Below are 16,373 nucleotides of genomic sequence, written 5' to 3'. Positions count from 1 at the left end.
ATTTTATACATTTCGATAAATTCATGATTTCGACGCAAATGTATCTTCTCGACCGATCGATCGGATAGATCAACGGAAGCCACCAAAAAAAAAGTCGAGAGGGAGAAACATGCCGATCGAATGACAATCAAATCGTTCGTTTAATCTCGACCCACGCACGCCCGCGATAACGACTTCCGGTTTTCCTACCTACCTGCCGCGCGATTTTTTTTCTCTCGTTGTTGTTGTCGTCTCGTCGAGCAAAAGAGCTCGTAATAGCTCAACGAGTTCGCGCGCAATTTCTAGGAAATCTGTATTTTTTCATTCATTCATTCATTCATTCATTTAACTCGATATAGTCGAGATGCCGACGATGAATCATCGCGTATGCGCGAATGACGATTGTGTATAAAGAGGTATAATAAACGGCGAACAAAACGCACACACAAACACCTCTCGAGGCACACGATAAGCCAAATCTTATATACGGGAGGCGGGAGAGAGAGAGAGAGGCCTCGGCGTATTATGACTTCCGATCTTTCGAGAGAGAGAGAGGAAAGCCTTGGAAGTAGCATGCACACGCGCACACAAAAAAAATTACATTTCTGCGATCTCTTGACATTGACACACTTCCGCAGAGAGAGAAGCTGGGAATTTCGACGAGTGGGATAAACACACACACATTATACTTATTGTAAATGCAGTTTTCGAGCACACGGAAATATAAATTTTTTTTTAACCCATAAAGTGCCATACCACTCGATAAATAAATAAATAATAATAATAAAATGAAAATGTCCGCGATCGAAAGTGAAAAGATCGGTATACACAATGTAACTATACCTACGTCACGATCCTTTCCCGTGACGTAGGAGTAGCTCCGCTTTTCACCGGGGCAATTGCAGCATGTGCGGTGCAGCAGCAGCAGCGGTATAGGGAAGGAGGAGAGAGTATTACATATGCTGCCCCATAAAGCCACACACATGGGTTTACGGTATCGCGGGCGAAGAATTAAAACGCGCGTACTGCTATATGCACGATGCGGTGGGGAGTCGCGAAAACCTGTTTTTTGCGCGTACAGACACGTGTGTGTCTGTGCTGCAACACACCGTGCGCGCGGAGTAGTATGTATAGTATATGGAGTCGAGGACGCACGCGGAAATTTCGAACGCGACACGCACACACGTATAGCCTTGAATTTACGGTCAACGATTAATGCAATTATACTATTGATTTTTTATCATATTCCTGCCCCGTAGATTTACACATATGCGTGTATTGAAAAAAATATTTATAATATATCGTTAATGCGTCGACGGTGTTTTTTTTTTAGTAGTTGTAGTAGTAGTAGTAGTAGTAGTAGTTGGTCGAGGCTCGACTCGAGATTTGAATATGTATGCCGATCGCGCGAGACGTGTATATTATAAAAATGAATATTATAATAACGTATTTTTTTCTTCTTTTTCGATCGCGCGATGTGTATATTATAATACCGTACGAGATGAATAGTCAAGTGGAAACGAGAAAAATAAAGGAGGAGTAGGAGAACGGAAACGCGACGATGCTCAATTAAGCGCAGACCGCAGCAGTAGCGCAAAAAAAAAATCGAATGATTCAGATATAAATTCGCGCGTATGCGAGAGTTACAGTACACGCGCGTATACAGTGGATATATAATGTCAATCTGTTTTCCGAGAAACGAGAGTGATTCACTTTCGCGCGCGGCTCGATCTCGTGCAATAATAAAAAAAAAAAAAAAAGACAACAACATTATATAGCGACTCGTTGCTATCTGTATTCTCGCGAGATTATTCAATTTTTACCCAAACGATGATGAAATCAGCCCGAATTTTGCGGTGTATCCGCACGCTCGCATATCCGATTTTTTGCCTACCCCGAGTTTTTTTTTCGTCGTTAATAAATTCATGCACGATTGTGCGTTTCTGTGTGTTTTGTGCGAGAGACATCCGAGACCGTGCGTATTTTTGCATTGGTAATTTTTCATTCGCAAATCTTTGAATATACTCTACGGTCGCGCGTTTAATATTTTTATCATGGCTCTATTAATGGCATTCAGAATATTCTTGCTGCGAGTGTGTGTGTATAAGGAATGCCTCGTCGTCTCGTATCCATTCAATGAGGTTTTTTATTTGCTGCTCCTTCCTTTTTTCTTCGTTCCTTCGATTTTTCAAAGATCCTCGCGCTGCGGACGAAGTATATGAAAAAAAAATGATCAAAAAGAAGAAGCAGAAGCTGAAAGAGTAAAAAAATAATAGGAGACACGTGTAAAGATCAGCTTTTTAAACGAACAAGAGATATACGAAATATTGCCTCTCGCACGGATTAGTCATCGGTTTTCGTTTCTTTCCCCGAGACGAGACGACGCTCGGTATAAACCGAGCCAGAGATGGAGAAAAAAATGTTTAAAAAAAAATTGCAACGCTGCACAAAGAGTGCGTACGTACCTATATGCGGTGTACGTGCGATCGTCGCGAAATTAGATTTAAAAAAATCGCCTCGTTGCGCGAGAGATAATGGTCGCGAAAACGAAAACAAAAGAGAGAAGAGAAGCTTCTAAACGTGCAGCAGAGGTGTGTGCGTTCGATCTTGTTTAACCATAGGTACAGATGTGCGCGTACACTGATCTATATGGGTGGTTCTCTGTGAATTTCAATGGTCAAAAAATATGTTTTTGATGTAAAGCCTCAAAATTAGAACGCAAAAAAATTCAAATCGAAGCGAAATATAAAATTAAACTAAATAAAATAATTTTTATTTGAATTAAATTAAAAATCGGCAACAATGAATGACTTAAGGTCTAATAGGGGGCTTAATTATTTATCATTTTTCAATTACAGTACTAAGCTATAAAAGTGAAAAAAAATGTTTTTTTAAGAACACACAAAACCCTTTTCGAAACCCTATTTGAAAGTATTTTATCCAGTAAGCTACTTAGAAACAGTTAAGTACATCAATAGTGGGGCTGTTAATACTCAACAAAACCTTTAAACATGTCTAAGCTACCTGTCGTAGAAATCCAAGAGCAAGCATTAATCCATCGCAGCCCATTTGATTTCGTTTTGTTCGATAGCCAATTGGCCATGGTCGCAACCAAAAACTAGCCATAAATTCTAGAAAATTGTACACAGGAGTAGCTACAGTTCATCTTATGGCTAGCTTTAGGTTGCGACCATGGCCAATTGGCTATCGAACAAAATGAAATCAAATGGGCTACGATGGATTAATGCTTGGTCTTGGATTTCTACCACAGGTAGCTTAGACATGTTTAAAGCTTTTGTTGAGTATTAACAGCCCCACTATTAATGTACTTAACTGTTTCTTAGTATCTAACTTGACAAAATACTTTCAAATAGGCTATTGAAAAGGGTTATCATTTGTGTTATTGTAAAAAATAATTTTTTTTCATTTTTACAGCCTAGTACTGCAATTGAAAAATGAAAAATAAGTAAGCCACCTGTAAGCCCATAATATCCTAATATCACCATCATAAGCTCTGGTCCGTAGCCGCCAAGCAAACATTAAATAAATCCTCGTTAATTAGTTGATCCATGATCTTGTCACAGCAAAGAATCGGGAGTCGATAGTTTGTCAGCTTTAATAAAGGATCCAGAGCCCATCGTCGGAAAAACTCTCTCGATACTTTCTCGCTCAGATGCTTGGCACAAATGTCTCTGAGTCCTTGTGGCAGCTGATACATCGCCTTCAGGTTCCACAAGTCCATGTAGTCACTGTACGTGAGTATTCTCGCCGCTTGTTTGGGTCCTAATCGAATCGCGTAGTAGAGCGACCGACCCGAGAGCATCAATATCTTTTTTGCCTTTGCCGCGAACTCTTCGTTCTCGTACCAAAATTCGTCGATATCCGCCGACTCGAACAATCTCCACTTATCGAAAAATTTCATAATCGCCAGGGCGTCGTTTCGCCGCAGTTCGTATCCTCTTCTCTGCAGACGCTCGACGACCTCCATGGCTTGAGGCGCTGCGCTCAGTTTAAACACGATATCGTGAAAGTCAACTCCCGACCATTCGAATCCATCGACGATGTAGCTCTCGGTGGGGAAAACGAAGTTGGACAGATCGGCGCCACCATCGAAAAGAGCATCGACGACATCCGGCAAGAAATACGCCACGGCCCATTGAAGCGGTGTCCGACCCAACTTGTCCTTGGCGTCGACCTCTACCATCCGATCGACTTCTTTGGCGATCTTGAAGAATATCTCCAGGATGTCCACGAACTCCAAACGTCGCTTGCAAACAGTGTGCAGAGGTGTCGATCCCTCGTCGTTGGTCGCGTTTGGATTGGCGCCTTGTCTCAGCAGAAATTCCATGAAACATTCATCCATGTCGTACATGGCCATATGCAACGGTGTATTACCCAATTTGTCCCCGGCGTCGAGGATCTTTTGTTTGTCATCGCTGCACCCCAATAACACATTAGCCGTGACTTCATCATAAGTATACTCGCAAATAATGTGTATAGGAGTCTTTCCATCTTTGTTGGCCAAGTTAGGAGCGGCGCCTCTTCTCAGCAACGATTCGACAACCGTCTCGTTTCTATTCTTCTTCAGAGCGAAGTGTAGCGGCGAGTCACCTGTTTCTGGCACGAGGAGATTAGGATCGACTTGGCCGAGATCGAGGAATTTCTCGACGATTTCATCACAGCCATACTTGCAGGCCACGTGAAAATGCGTTAATCCATTTTCGTCGGTGTAATTCACATCACATCTATCGTATATTTTGAAAAGATCACGAATTATGCAATTTTCATTAATTCTAGACGCATGATGAATTGGCGTAGTACGACGCAATAATAGCTTGCCATCTTGATCTACGTTGGGCTCGTCTTTGTATCCGGTGTTTATTACAAAGTCGATAATGGTGTTGGATTCATGGTCGAAGTCCTCGAAGTTGTAATCGCTCTCTATCGCAGACTGCGCAAGAAGCCATTCGACTGCTTCGGGCCGAAAAATGTCTCGGAGATTAGGAAGTCGTCCCTCGTAATCTCTGATGGAATACGAAAGATGACGAAGAAAATCGTGACTCTTTTCTTCGATCTTGTTCGAATAGTATTGGTTTTCTTGAGCCATCGTTCTTTACACTCGCACAACACACAATCGCCTACGACACTATAACAATATTTTTCCCTATTTTTACAAAAATCACTTGCCACGGTCGATGTGATCTTTCTCTGTTTACGCAGTGGCGTCGGGACTTGCGATGATAATAAGCGTACCCCTACCAATATAGAGTATAAACGTGTGTGCGATGCTGTAATCGCCGTAGCAAAGGCGAGAGCGAATCGACTCAATTGGGATTCGACCAATTACATCACAGCGCGCCAAAAAGACTCTCTCTACGATATTTCTTCAATTACAGTAAAACTTCGATAATTCGAACTTCGATAATTCGAACTCGAGCTCTGTTTTTAGCGTTTTCGATATAAATTCAATGTTAATTTACCTTGATAATTCGAACAATATCATAATTCGAAATTTTGATAATTCCAAATGAAATTTTGCATTTAAAGTCTAGATACCATATAAATTTACTTCGATAATTCGAAATGATGTTGCGTACAATCAATTTTACGGAGAAAGTGGTAGTGTGAACTATGAATCGGCCGCGGCTTGGATGACATCGCTCGATCCAATTTTAACAGAATACGAGCCCTGGAATAAAGTCCAGCCTGAAACGATACGTCATTGTTTCGGAAAGGCTGGATTTACAATTACATTTGAACCGTTCATTCAGATAATTGAAGAAATTGATGAAAATTGGGATTGGGAAGAATATGTTTCTGTTGATGATAATGTATCAACATTTGGAGTATTAATATTAAGTGAGCAAGAAATAATTGCTGATATTTTTAATAAGAAACGGAAATTGAATGAGGAATCATCTGATGATGATGACGAAGAAGGAGAAAAAAGTACCTGAGAAATCCTTCCTGTATCGAGTGAAGCAATGCAAAAAGTTGAATCCTTTCTAATGAAAAAAACAAAAGCTGTTCGTTTAATCTAAAATGACTTCTTATTTTAATTAGAATAGTGTTAACATATTAAATAAATAAAAATACCTGCGTTTTTCTATAATTCGAAATTCACTTAATTTGGCCTCTCTTTTACTTCGATAATTCGAAATTATAGCCTGTATTTAGGATTTCGAATTATCGAAGTTTTAATGTATTACACTTGCTAATTTTTTACAGATTTACTCTCCGTACCCAATGCATCTATGAAAGTTGTACTTTAAAAATTCACCAAGGTGGTCTGAGACATTTGTAGGCACTGCTACTGTAGAGAGGAAAAAAAAGTCAAAATATCATCAAGTTCGGTTCGGAATTTCATCATAAAAAAAATTCACAGAGCGTATGTACCTATGTGCCGTGTAAGGCGATCGTCGTAAAATTGGATTTAAAAAAAATTGCTTCGTTGCGCGAGACGCAGAGATAATGGTCGCGACAACGAAAACAAAAGAGAGAAGAGAAGCTTCTAAACGTGCTGAAAAGATATAGATGGGTACAACTCGGTGAAATCTAATGGTCGAAAAATATGTTTTTGTATGTCAGGCCATAAAATTAGAACACAAAAAAAAATTGAAATCGAAAATGAACGTATTTATTTGACTTGCATGAAAAATCGGCCACGATGACCAACACAAGACTATCACGAGCTCTGGTTCGAAGCCGCCAGGCATATATTGAATAAATCTTCGTTATTCAGCGAGTTCATAATCATCTCTGCGCAAAGAATCGGCAGCCGATAGTGCGTCAACTCCACGAGACAGTCCAGCGCCCATTGCCGGAAAAATCTTCTCGTCGCTTTCTCGCACAGATGCTGGGCGCACTCTTTTTCGAGCTCTTCCGGCAGCTGATACATGGCGTTCGAGCGCCACCCGTACGCGTACTCGTTGTACCTGAGCAGCATCACCGCCTCCGCGGGTGCCAATTGAAGCGTGTCGTAGAGCGACCGACCCGAACGCCCAAACTTCTGTTTCGCTTTGTCGTGCCAACCATTATCATCGGACTTCTCGAACAATTCGAACTTTTCGAAAACTCGCATAATTGTCAAGGCATCGCTTCGGTCCAGTTCGTATCCTCTTCTCTCCAGAAGCTCCACGACCTCCATGGCGTGAAGCGGCAAAATCATTTTGAAATCCAGCTCAAAAATTATATCTCTTGGTAATTGGAATCCGGAGACCATGTAACTCTCGATGGGGAAAACGAAATTGGACAAGTCAGCGCCTCGATCGAGCAGAAGCTCGACGACGTCCGGCAAGAGATTCGCCACGGCCCATTGTAGCGGTGTCCGGCCTGACTCGTCCTGCGCGTTGACCTGCACCATCCGATCGACTTCTTGGGCGACGTTGAAGAATACCTCCAAGATGCCTCCGGATTGCCAATTTTCCTTGCAAACGATGTGCAGAGGCGTCGATCCTTCGGCATTGACTAGGTTGGGATCTGCGCCTATTCGCAGCAGAAATTCGACGAACCATCGTTGGCCGTACGACATGGCCACGTGCAGCGGCGTGTTACCCGATCTGTCCCGGGCGTCGATTCGTACCGGCTGCTCGCTGAGCTCAAATAACTGCCTTATAAAGTCACGATCGTTGTCAGAAGGATCTCTCTGGCAAAGATAATGCAGAGGTGTCGTTCCCGCCTCATTGGCTAAATTCGCCATTTATCAGCAGCAACTTCGCCACCTCCGTTGAGTTTTGCTTCACGGCCAAAAGCAACGGCGAATCGCCCGTTTTTGTCCAGAGGCAGTTGGGATCTACTCCGTGATCGAGGAATCTCTGGACGAAAAAGTAAAATCCGAACCAGCAGACCACGTGAAAATGCGTCAATCCATCTTCGTCGGTGTAGTTGACATCGAATCTGTCGTATATTTTGAAAAGATCCGGGAGGATTATTCTTTTATGATTCCTCATCGCGTGATGTATCGGCGTGGTGCGACGCAACAGATATTTGCCATCTTCGTCGACTTCGGGCCTGTCTTTGTAGCCGGTGCGAGCCACGAATTTGATAAATCCCCGAGTCTCAGCGGTATCGTTGATGCGACTGGCAGACCGCGACAGAAACCAATCGATGGCTTCGGGCCGAAAAATGTCTCGGAGGTTTGGTAGTGGGCCGTCTTCGAGCTCGTAACAACACATACAGGAATGAAGTTTATGTAGAAATCCGTGACACCTTTGATCTATCTCCCGATTGACTTTCTTGTTCAATCGATTCGAACGGTTTTGGTTTTCTCGGGCCATCGCTCTTCGCACTCGCCCGACGCAGAATCTTTTGTAACACAAAGTATTTTTCGCTACTTTTACAAAAACCACTGGCTGCTGTCGACGCGATCTACCTTTTGCTGTTCTCTCGCTTCGATGTTATAAACACGCGCGCAAAGCTGCTGAGAAATACGCGGCTAGCCCGAGCTCCTATTCGCTTGAAAGAGTTACTGTTACCCAAGTCACGACTATTAGCGCCGAGCTGTTGTCGCAGCACAGCGGAAGCGAGTGAGTATAGACTCGAACATCGACCAATTCCATCGAGCCAGCACAGACTTCGTTTTCGAGATTCCAACAATTATCGCGCTCGCTGATTTTTCATGGGGTGTAATCCACTAACCAATGTCCCTCAATAGGAAGTTTCACTTCAAAAATAATCAGAGAGGATTCGAGCACAGTTACTGTAAAAGTCAAAATGGCATCAAGTTCGCACTTGGAAGTTGATGTGCATGAATCAATCATACGTCAAAAAAATAAAAAAAAACACGCATGATGAACTCTGCTTTTCGCAACTAACTCTTGCACTCTGTTAGGTCAAATTTTAGCTTTTCTCAAGATTTTTGGTACTTCTTGAGCCTAGCGAAGCCTTTTTCATGACGCAATATGGTTATTTTCTTCAGCGTACTCTTCATTTTCAAAAACATCGTCGTACATGAGGCCCGAGAGTCGATGATTGTACTTTTACAGCCACAGTTCGTATCGCAGTCGGAATTAAAGGCAAGAGTGTCGACGATCCCGAGATCTAATCCGCTCGGAAGGGCTGCGTATATAGTATGTGCGAGGCTTGTTTCATTTTATTTATTTTATTTTGTTTTATTTTTTGTATCGTTCAATATTAGATTTAAAAAAATTGCCTCGTTGCGCGAGACGCAGAGATAATGGTCGCGACAACGAAAACAAAAGAGAGAAAAGAAGCTTCTAAACGTGCAGGAGAGGTGTGTGCATTCGATTTTGTATATCCACGGGTACGACTCGGTGAAATCTAATGGTTGAAAAATATGTTTTTGATGTCAGGCCATAAAATGAGAACACAAAAAAAAATTGAAATCGAAACTAAACGTATTTATTTAAATTAAATGAAAAATCGGCAACGATGACCACCACAAGATTATCATGTCACCATCACGAGCTTTGGTCCGTAACCACCAAGCATATATTGAATAAATATTTGTTATTCAGTCCGTCCATAATTATGTAGCAGCAAAGAACCGGCAGCCGATAGTGCGCGTCAACTCCAAGAGACAATCCAGCGCCCATTGCCGGAAAAATCTTCTCGTCACTAATTTCTCGCAGAGTTGCTTGGCATCAGCCTCTTTGTGCTGTTGTGGCTGCTCGTCTATGGCTCGTCTATTTTGTCTTACTGATTTTCAAAATTAAGTGAAGCGGCGAGTAACCTGATTTTGTCACGGGGAGATTGGGATCTACTCCGTGTTCGAGGAATTTCTTCATTGCGTCGCGGCAGCCAACCGCGCAGGCTATGTGAAAATGCGACAATCCATCTTCGTCGGTGTAATTCACATCGAATTTGTCGTAGATTTTAAAAAGATCTGAGATGATGTAACTTTCACCACTCTTAAAGGCATGATGAATTGGTGTGGTGCGCCTCAACCCATGTTCGGCGCGACCTTCATCTCTGTAGCCGGTATTGATCACAAAGTCAACGAATGGTTGTGCACTCATGCTGGAGCCCACGGAAATAGACTCCACGAGAAGCCATTCGATTATTTCGGTCCGAAAAATGTTTCGGAGGTTAGGAAGTTGGCCCTGCCAATTACAGATTATGGGATAAACTTGACGATAAAATTTACGTCGCTCATCTTCCTTCGCCCAATCGACTTTATCTTGCAGTCTCATGAATTCGCTCAAACTGTCTTGATTTTCTTGTGCCATTGTTTTACGCAATCGGAAACTGCCAAACACACGATCGCTGACTGGATGAAATATTTTTCCCAATTTTTCGCAAAAATCACTCGCTGCGGACAATACGATCTTCCTCTGTTTACGCCCAGTGACTTAGCAGCCGGTATACTGATCGTGTATTACCGTTATAAAGTGTAAACATGTGCGTAAAGTTAGCTCGAGCTGTATTCGAGAGGGACCAATATATAGCAAAAGCGAACGAGTAAAGTATGTTTCAATTCGAAAATTATCAGACGGGGTTTGAACAAAGCAACTATATAAAGAGAAATATAAAAGTCAAAATATCATCAAGTTCGATTGGAACTTTCACCACCGAAAAATTTACAGAGTTTTCTCTGAGCGTCAACGGATACTTTCTAAATTTTTTTCCCGAATAACGATTTTTTGTTACTGTCATTATTTTCTTCTACTTTTGTCCATTTTTTGACATTCGATTTCATATGAAATCGTCCATATACATAATGAAATTCAAGTCGGTCACCCCCTTAGCGCAGCAACAGCATATGCAGCAGAAAATGTGGCTTCTCATTTGCGCTATGCATATCGCAATATATAAGTCATGTATACGGCATGTATCGCACACGTGCCCGCGTCTTTACACACCTTGGGCGCACATAGAAAAAATATAAACAACCGATTTTCGATCGGTTCGCGGTAAAAATCGACCGAGTCTCTTCGAGAGGCTACTCTTCATTTTCAAAAACATCGTCGTATACGCAAGGCACTAAGAGTCGAAGATTATACATTTGCAGACACAGTTCGTACATGGCATGTCCGCATCGTAGTCGGAATTAAAGGCACAAGAGTGTCGACGATCCCAAGATCTAATCTGCGCCTGGAAGAGCTGCGTATAGTGTAAGTGTGTGTGTGCGAGCGCAGCTTTGAAACTGCGCCTCGTACATACAATGGCTAAATAGTCGTCGTCTGGGTTCGGACTCGAGCGACTGAATTACATCAATCATCGCATCGTATGAGATATACTCGCAGTCTCTGTCTCTGTGCGTGCCACACGTTTGTCCGCGCGCGTATATCGTCGCATATGCAAAACAACGTGTGCGATATCATTTGAGCCTTTTTCCTCGTCGAAATAATTGAGAGTTATAAGTTTTCGATTGCCATTCTCTCCGATCAGGAGGTACAAATTTCATCACTTAGTTCTTTTTTGACAAATGCTATCCGCGTAAAAAAAAATCAATGTCAATGTTGCAAACATGGGCAATATTTGGTGCACACTTGGGCCAGGTTCCATGCATTAATTTTTTTTTCGCGGATGTAAAAAAGAATTTGATTTTGACAGCTGCTGCTGCTGTCAAAATAACATCCTTCATTTAAAGGCTATATTATGTACGAGCTCTCCAAGTTTATTACGCTTTTGTGCCGCGCGCACGAATTATCGTTTATTAAAATTTGTTCGTTAACAAACCGGGAGTCTTAAAATTCAACGAGCTTTAGACGTTACACGAGTAAAAATCAATTAAGCTCTTCATATGCGTCGTAGATTCCTTTTTTTTTCCAATACTTAAAAAAATGCATTTTCCAAGAGCCTATACCGGCATGATGCGTCGCGCGCTATAAATTAACTTTGTCGCTTGTGTACAACCTGTACGAGATATTGTATAATCAGCTTCTCGCGATTCTTTATATTTTATCTTTTTTTTGCTCGCCATTTTTAATGCACAATCGCACGGATTGCTGCATTGTGCGTTGTTGCATCGATTATTATTTTATTTTTGTAACGAGGAAAAAAGAAACCGCGCGATAATTCTAAAAAAAAAGAAACGTCTCATGCAAGATAATGACTTCGATTCGCTCGCGGCTCGTGCGTATTTAAAATTATTAAAGATCCAAATCGATTTGTCTTTATCTACCGTGTGTGTACACTCGCCCGATGCGTTTGCGCGAGACATACACATCATCGTGACGCGGTTCATTCACCAAAGACCACCGCGGCAGGCAGGTGTGGATCTAGTTACATATATAAAGCATCCGTATTAGCAAAAAAAAAAACGCGTGTCTACTAATCGATGCTAAGCCGAAGTTTATCTTACGATAATAATGCAATCGACGAGCTGCGATATCGGAGATACAATATGCAAATATATGATTTTTTTCTTCTGTACGACTGCAAAAATAATGCAAAACAGTACGGAAAGGCCGTGCGATAATGATTAGGCTATTTTCAGGCGATAAGATAAGATAAGCGCAGGTCTCTCTACCTGCGCGAGATAAGAAAGAGTTATATTGCGTCAAAAATCGATAACAAATTGTCGCGTGTTTCGGGTAAAAATAGAGGGGCGCTTATATACGAGAGAGGAACCTCGACGGATCGATTTCGACAATCCGATTTTTGCGTTCACGTGTATAAATTATATTATACGCCCGCCGCGCGCGCGCGATAATTCACATAAACAAATCGCACGTACGGTGGTGCGATCGCGGAAAAAAAGGATGATGCGGTGTGTAACACAAAAGCTGCAATTCACGCTGACAACGTTTGATCCGAGCGTATATATATGTGTAACGGCAGCACCACAGCTGCGCTACTGCGTGTCTGTGCCTCGCTCGCTCGTTATATATTAGAGGAAGAATAAAGCAGAGGAAATACATCAACGTTATAGCGACAACGGCCGACGACGGCGAATCCGCGTTAGTTACGTACGAGACGCCCGCATCGATGGTAGTGGCCTGCTTTTATCAGCCGCGATTATTACGATATATTTCATGTGATTTAGTAATAAATAAAGAGCGATTGAACGGAAGGCATCGACGAGACATATAAAACAGGTAAAATAATCGATATATTTTCCGCGTGTGACTGTGACTTCGAGGACCTTGATGTACGTATTTACCGTGGGAAATATCATTGTTGTTGTTGTTGTTGTCGTTGTCGTTGTTGTTATGTGCATAAAATATCAATTCCTATGTACACTCGATCGAGATTATTTGTTTTTTTGAAAAGTACCTTGAAAATATTTTTAAAATCTCTTGGATGCATTACGTAATAACACTACTCGCGGCTTATAGCAATTTTATCGCTCGATCATAATTCATCATTACATACGTAATAATGTATTCTTCTCTCATCTCGCGTTGCAGACGCACGTCAAAATGAGCTGGAGTAGCTACGAGCTGCTCACCGGCTTCGGCCTCGTGTTTCTCGCCGTCTACTACTACTTCGTGGCGAATTTCAACTTCTGGCGCGACCAGAAGGTCAAGGGCCCGAAACCACTGCCCTTCTTCGGCAACGTGATCGACATCATGCTGGGCCGCTCGTCCCTCGGCGATTATCTGGCCAAGGTCTACGAGGAGTTCAAGGACGAGCCGCTGATCGGCATATTCACGCGTCGCACCCCCGTGATCATTGTCAAGGATCCGGAACTGATCAAGGACGTGCTGATCAAGGACTTCACCACGTTCGCCGATCGCGGCTTCACCATCAATCCGCGCGTCGATCCGCTGTCGCAGCATCTGTTCTCGCTGGAGCCGCAGAGGTGGCGTCCGCTTCGTCACAAGCTCTCGCCGACCTTCACCTCGGGCAAGCTGAAGGAGATGTTCTATCTGCTGGTCGAGTGCGCCGATCACTTCGAGGAGTATCTCGAAAAGCAGGTCGAGCGGGACTCGGTGATCGAGTGTCGCGAGATCACGGCCAAGTTCACCACCGACGTCATAGGCTCGTGCGCCTTCGGATTGAAGATGAACGCCCTGGGCGAGGAGGAGAGCCAGTTTCGCACCGTGGGACGCAAGGTGTTCCAGATCAACGGCATGAAGTTCATCAAGATGCGCATCAGGGAGGCGGCCCCCTGGCTGCTGGATATGCTCCCGGCGCTGTTCTACGATCACGAGATCAACGACTTCTTCATCGAGAGCATGCGCCAGACCATGGAGTATCGCAGGAAGAACAACGTGAAGCGAGCGGACTTCGTCGATCTGCTGATGGAGATCAGGGACAATCCCAGCAAAGTTGGCGATATCGGTGAGTGTAGCGCCATCTGGTGGTATTTTTCTAACGTGGAGACCACTTCGGTTTTGAGTGACGAAGCTTTCCCTAAATTTTTTTGGGAAAGAATGCAAAGAACAAAAAAGTCTTACTTAATTCGAGAGGCCCAAATTTGACGTTATTTTTACAGGTTTCAGGACCTCTTAAGGGGGTTTCCTCGGGTAACACGCTAGTCAACTGAGTGCTCGCGCAGTAACATGGGTTAGGTTAGCTGGCTTGTCGTCTGCTAGCCCTAAAACGAGCCGAAAAGTCGTGTTTTCGCGTCTTTTATTAAAAAAATATTGAAAAAACGGCTGGCTACCTCTACTTTGAGACACAGTTTTTGAAAGATAAGAACTTTCCCTACAATTTGTATATAATCATTCCTCAGCGAACTTTGATTTATTTTTATAAATTGTAAATGTAGCTCAAATTTTCATGCATGTCTATGTTGCCCATGTTAATTTGCGAAACTTTGATCGTGTTTTTCTCGAGATTTTGCCTGGCTTGGACATATAAGAGCTATACCATTAGATTCGGGAAATCAAAATCTATCAATATTGATACATGTACTTCTTGCGAACTTTGCAAGGGAACCTCCTTAAAAAGGGGATAGATGGTCCTGAAAATTCTGAAAAAATTTGAAACTCTTTTGTTCTTTGGAATAGAAAGTAGCAACGATTTTTTTTTAAATGGACCTCTAGTCTGCAAGACTCCAAAGTCTCCGAAGTGGTCTCCTTGTAAAACCACATTAATCAGCTTTCTTTATCGTTGCGTTTCCTTTTTCGCAGAACTGGACGACATCCTGATAACCGCCCAGGCGTTCGTCTTCTTCATCGCCGGATTCGAGACGTCCTCGACGACGATCAGCAACGCCCTCTACGAGCTGGCGCTGAATCCGTCCGTGCAGGACAAGCTGCGCAACGAGATACGCGAGACCCTGAAGAGCTGCGACGGACAGCTCAAGTACGAGACCATCAAGAGCATGAGCTACATGGACAAAGTTTTCAACGGTGAGTGCGTCGAACCGTATTAATCAACTCAACCACGGTGGCTAATTTTCTTCGATTTTGTTTTTTTATTAACTTCAGAAACCTTGAGGAAGTATCCACCGGTGACCACGATAATGAGGCAGTCCATGGAGCCGTACACGTTCTCGGGCACCAAAGTCACGATACCGGCCCGCACGAGGGTCTGGATTCCGGCCTACGCCATACAGCGCGATCCCGCGATCTATCCCGATCCGGACACCTTCGATCCCGAGAGGTTCAGCGAGGAGAACAAGAAACTGAGGCACTCGTCGTTCTTCTTGCCGTTCGGCGACGGGCCGAGAAACTGCATCGGTGAGCAATTTATTCAATTGAAATGTTTTTGACAATATTTCATAAGACGGCTAATAATTCTGAATTTTTTGCAGGTATGCGATTCGCCAACTTCCAATCCAAAGTCGGCCTCGTTAAGATTCTGAAAAATTACCGAGTCGAGGTCTGCGACAAAACTCCCATCCCGTACGTGAATAATCCGAAGGCATTTTTGTTGGCGCCCACCGGTGGTATACACTTAAAGTTCACCAAAGTCGCCTCGTAAACGAAGAAAATGAAAAAAAAAATTGTGTACATGAGAAATAAGTGTGTCACGAACGAACCTTCATAGATAACGACGAGAGAGGTGCACAATGTACATATGAGAAAAAAAAGAAAAAAAAATCCGCCCAACCTCTCCCGCGCGCCGTCGACCTCGACCGCAAACCGTAAAAGACGTCGAGATGTAAATCGTCGTTCGAAATATCGTAAAAAAATGAAATTGGATGCTTTTGATTTTGAGGTGTTAAGATTAGATGACATAAGTGTTATTTTACTGTTGAATATGTACAAATATACTTGTAAGAATAAATTTAAACGAATTCTGAATAAAATTTTTTATTCCAACTCGAATTCTGTATTCATTAGCAAGGTATTTTATTGACATTAATTTTACTATACTCATATTAAAAATATAAATTTAAAAAAAAGTATACTATTAAACAATTTAGAAAGTTCAAGAGCGCGACTTCGCGCAGAAAACTCGAGCATCCACAAATGTGAATGTACTCAAGGTAAGTAGTTTATCGGAGCCGAACTATTGCTTTGAAACAATGTCTTTCGATCCTTATACTTTACGGAGTATGTCAATAATGCCATAGCATTGAGGGCGGCAAATTT

The 16,373-nt window shown here is 42.7% G+C and overlaps 2 protein-coding genes across 2 annotated transcripts; one reads left to right on the top strand and one right to left on the bottom strand.

Annotated features, from left to right (window-relative positions):
- Nucleotides 1–3,484: 3,484 nt before the first annotated feature.
- LOC106659507 (serine/threonine-protein phosphatase 6 regulatory ankyrin repeat subunit A-like) lies at nucleotides 3,485–5,086 on the bottom strand. The gene has a single exon (XM_014382082.1). The coding sequence runs from the start codon at nucleotides 5,084–5,086 to the stop codon at nucleotides 3,485–3,487; it is 1,602 nt and encodes a 533-aa protein (XP_014237568.1).
- A 7,633-nt stretch (nucleotides 5,087–12,719) lies between these two features.
- Nucleotides 12,720–16,106, top strand: LOC106659636 (cytochrome P450 6a2-like). The gene is made up of 5 exons (XM_014382292.2): nucleotides 12,720–12,980; nucleotides 13,293–14,169; nucleotides 14,964–15,185; nucleotides 15,264–15,515; nucleotides 15,590–16,106. Exons 2-5 carry the CDS (start codon nucleotides 13,305–13,307, stop codon nucleotides 15,757–15,759), a joined length of 1,509 nt encoding a protein of 502 aa, XP_014237778.1. The 5' UTR covers nucleotides 12,720–12,980; nucleotides 13,293–13,304; the 3' UTR covers nucleotides 15,760–16,106.
- Nucleotides 16,107–16,373: the final 267 nt, after the last annotated feature.

The sequence above is a fragment of the Trichogramma pretiosum genome, unplaced genomic scaffold, assembly GCF_000599845.2.
Source record: "Trichogramma pretiosum strain Unisexual culture from Peru unplaced genomic scaffold, Tpre_2.0 scaffold39, whole genome shotgun sequence".
Classification (NCBI taxonomy): domain Eukaryota; kingdom Metazoa; phylum Arthropoda; class Insecta; order Hymenoptera; family Trichogrammatidae; genus Trichogramma; species Trichogramma pretiosum.
This window is presented reverse-complemented; position numbering and strand designations above follow the sequence as displayed.

Coding starts and splice junctions, on each gene's coding strand:
- LOC106659507 (XM_014382082.1), bottom strand. CDS start 5,086: ATGGCTCAAGAAAACCAATACTATTCGAACAAGATCGAAGAAAAGAGT.
- LOC106659636 (XM_014382292.2), top strand. CDS start 13,305: ATGAGCTGGAGTAGCTACGAGCTGCTCACCGGCTTCGGCCTCGTGTTT. Junction 14,170..14,963: donor CAGCAAAGTTGGCGATATCG/GTGAGTGTAGCG, acceptor CCTTTTTCGCAG/AACTGGACGACATCCTGATA. Junction 15,516..15,589: donor CGGGCCGAGAAACTGCATCG/GTGAGCAATTTA, acceptor AATTTTTTGCAG/GTATGCGATTCGCCAACTTC.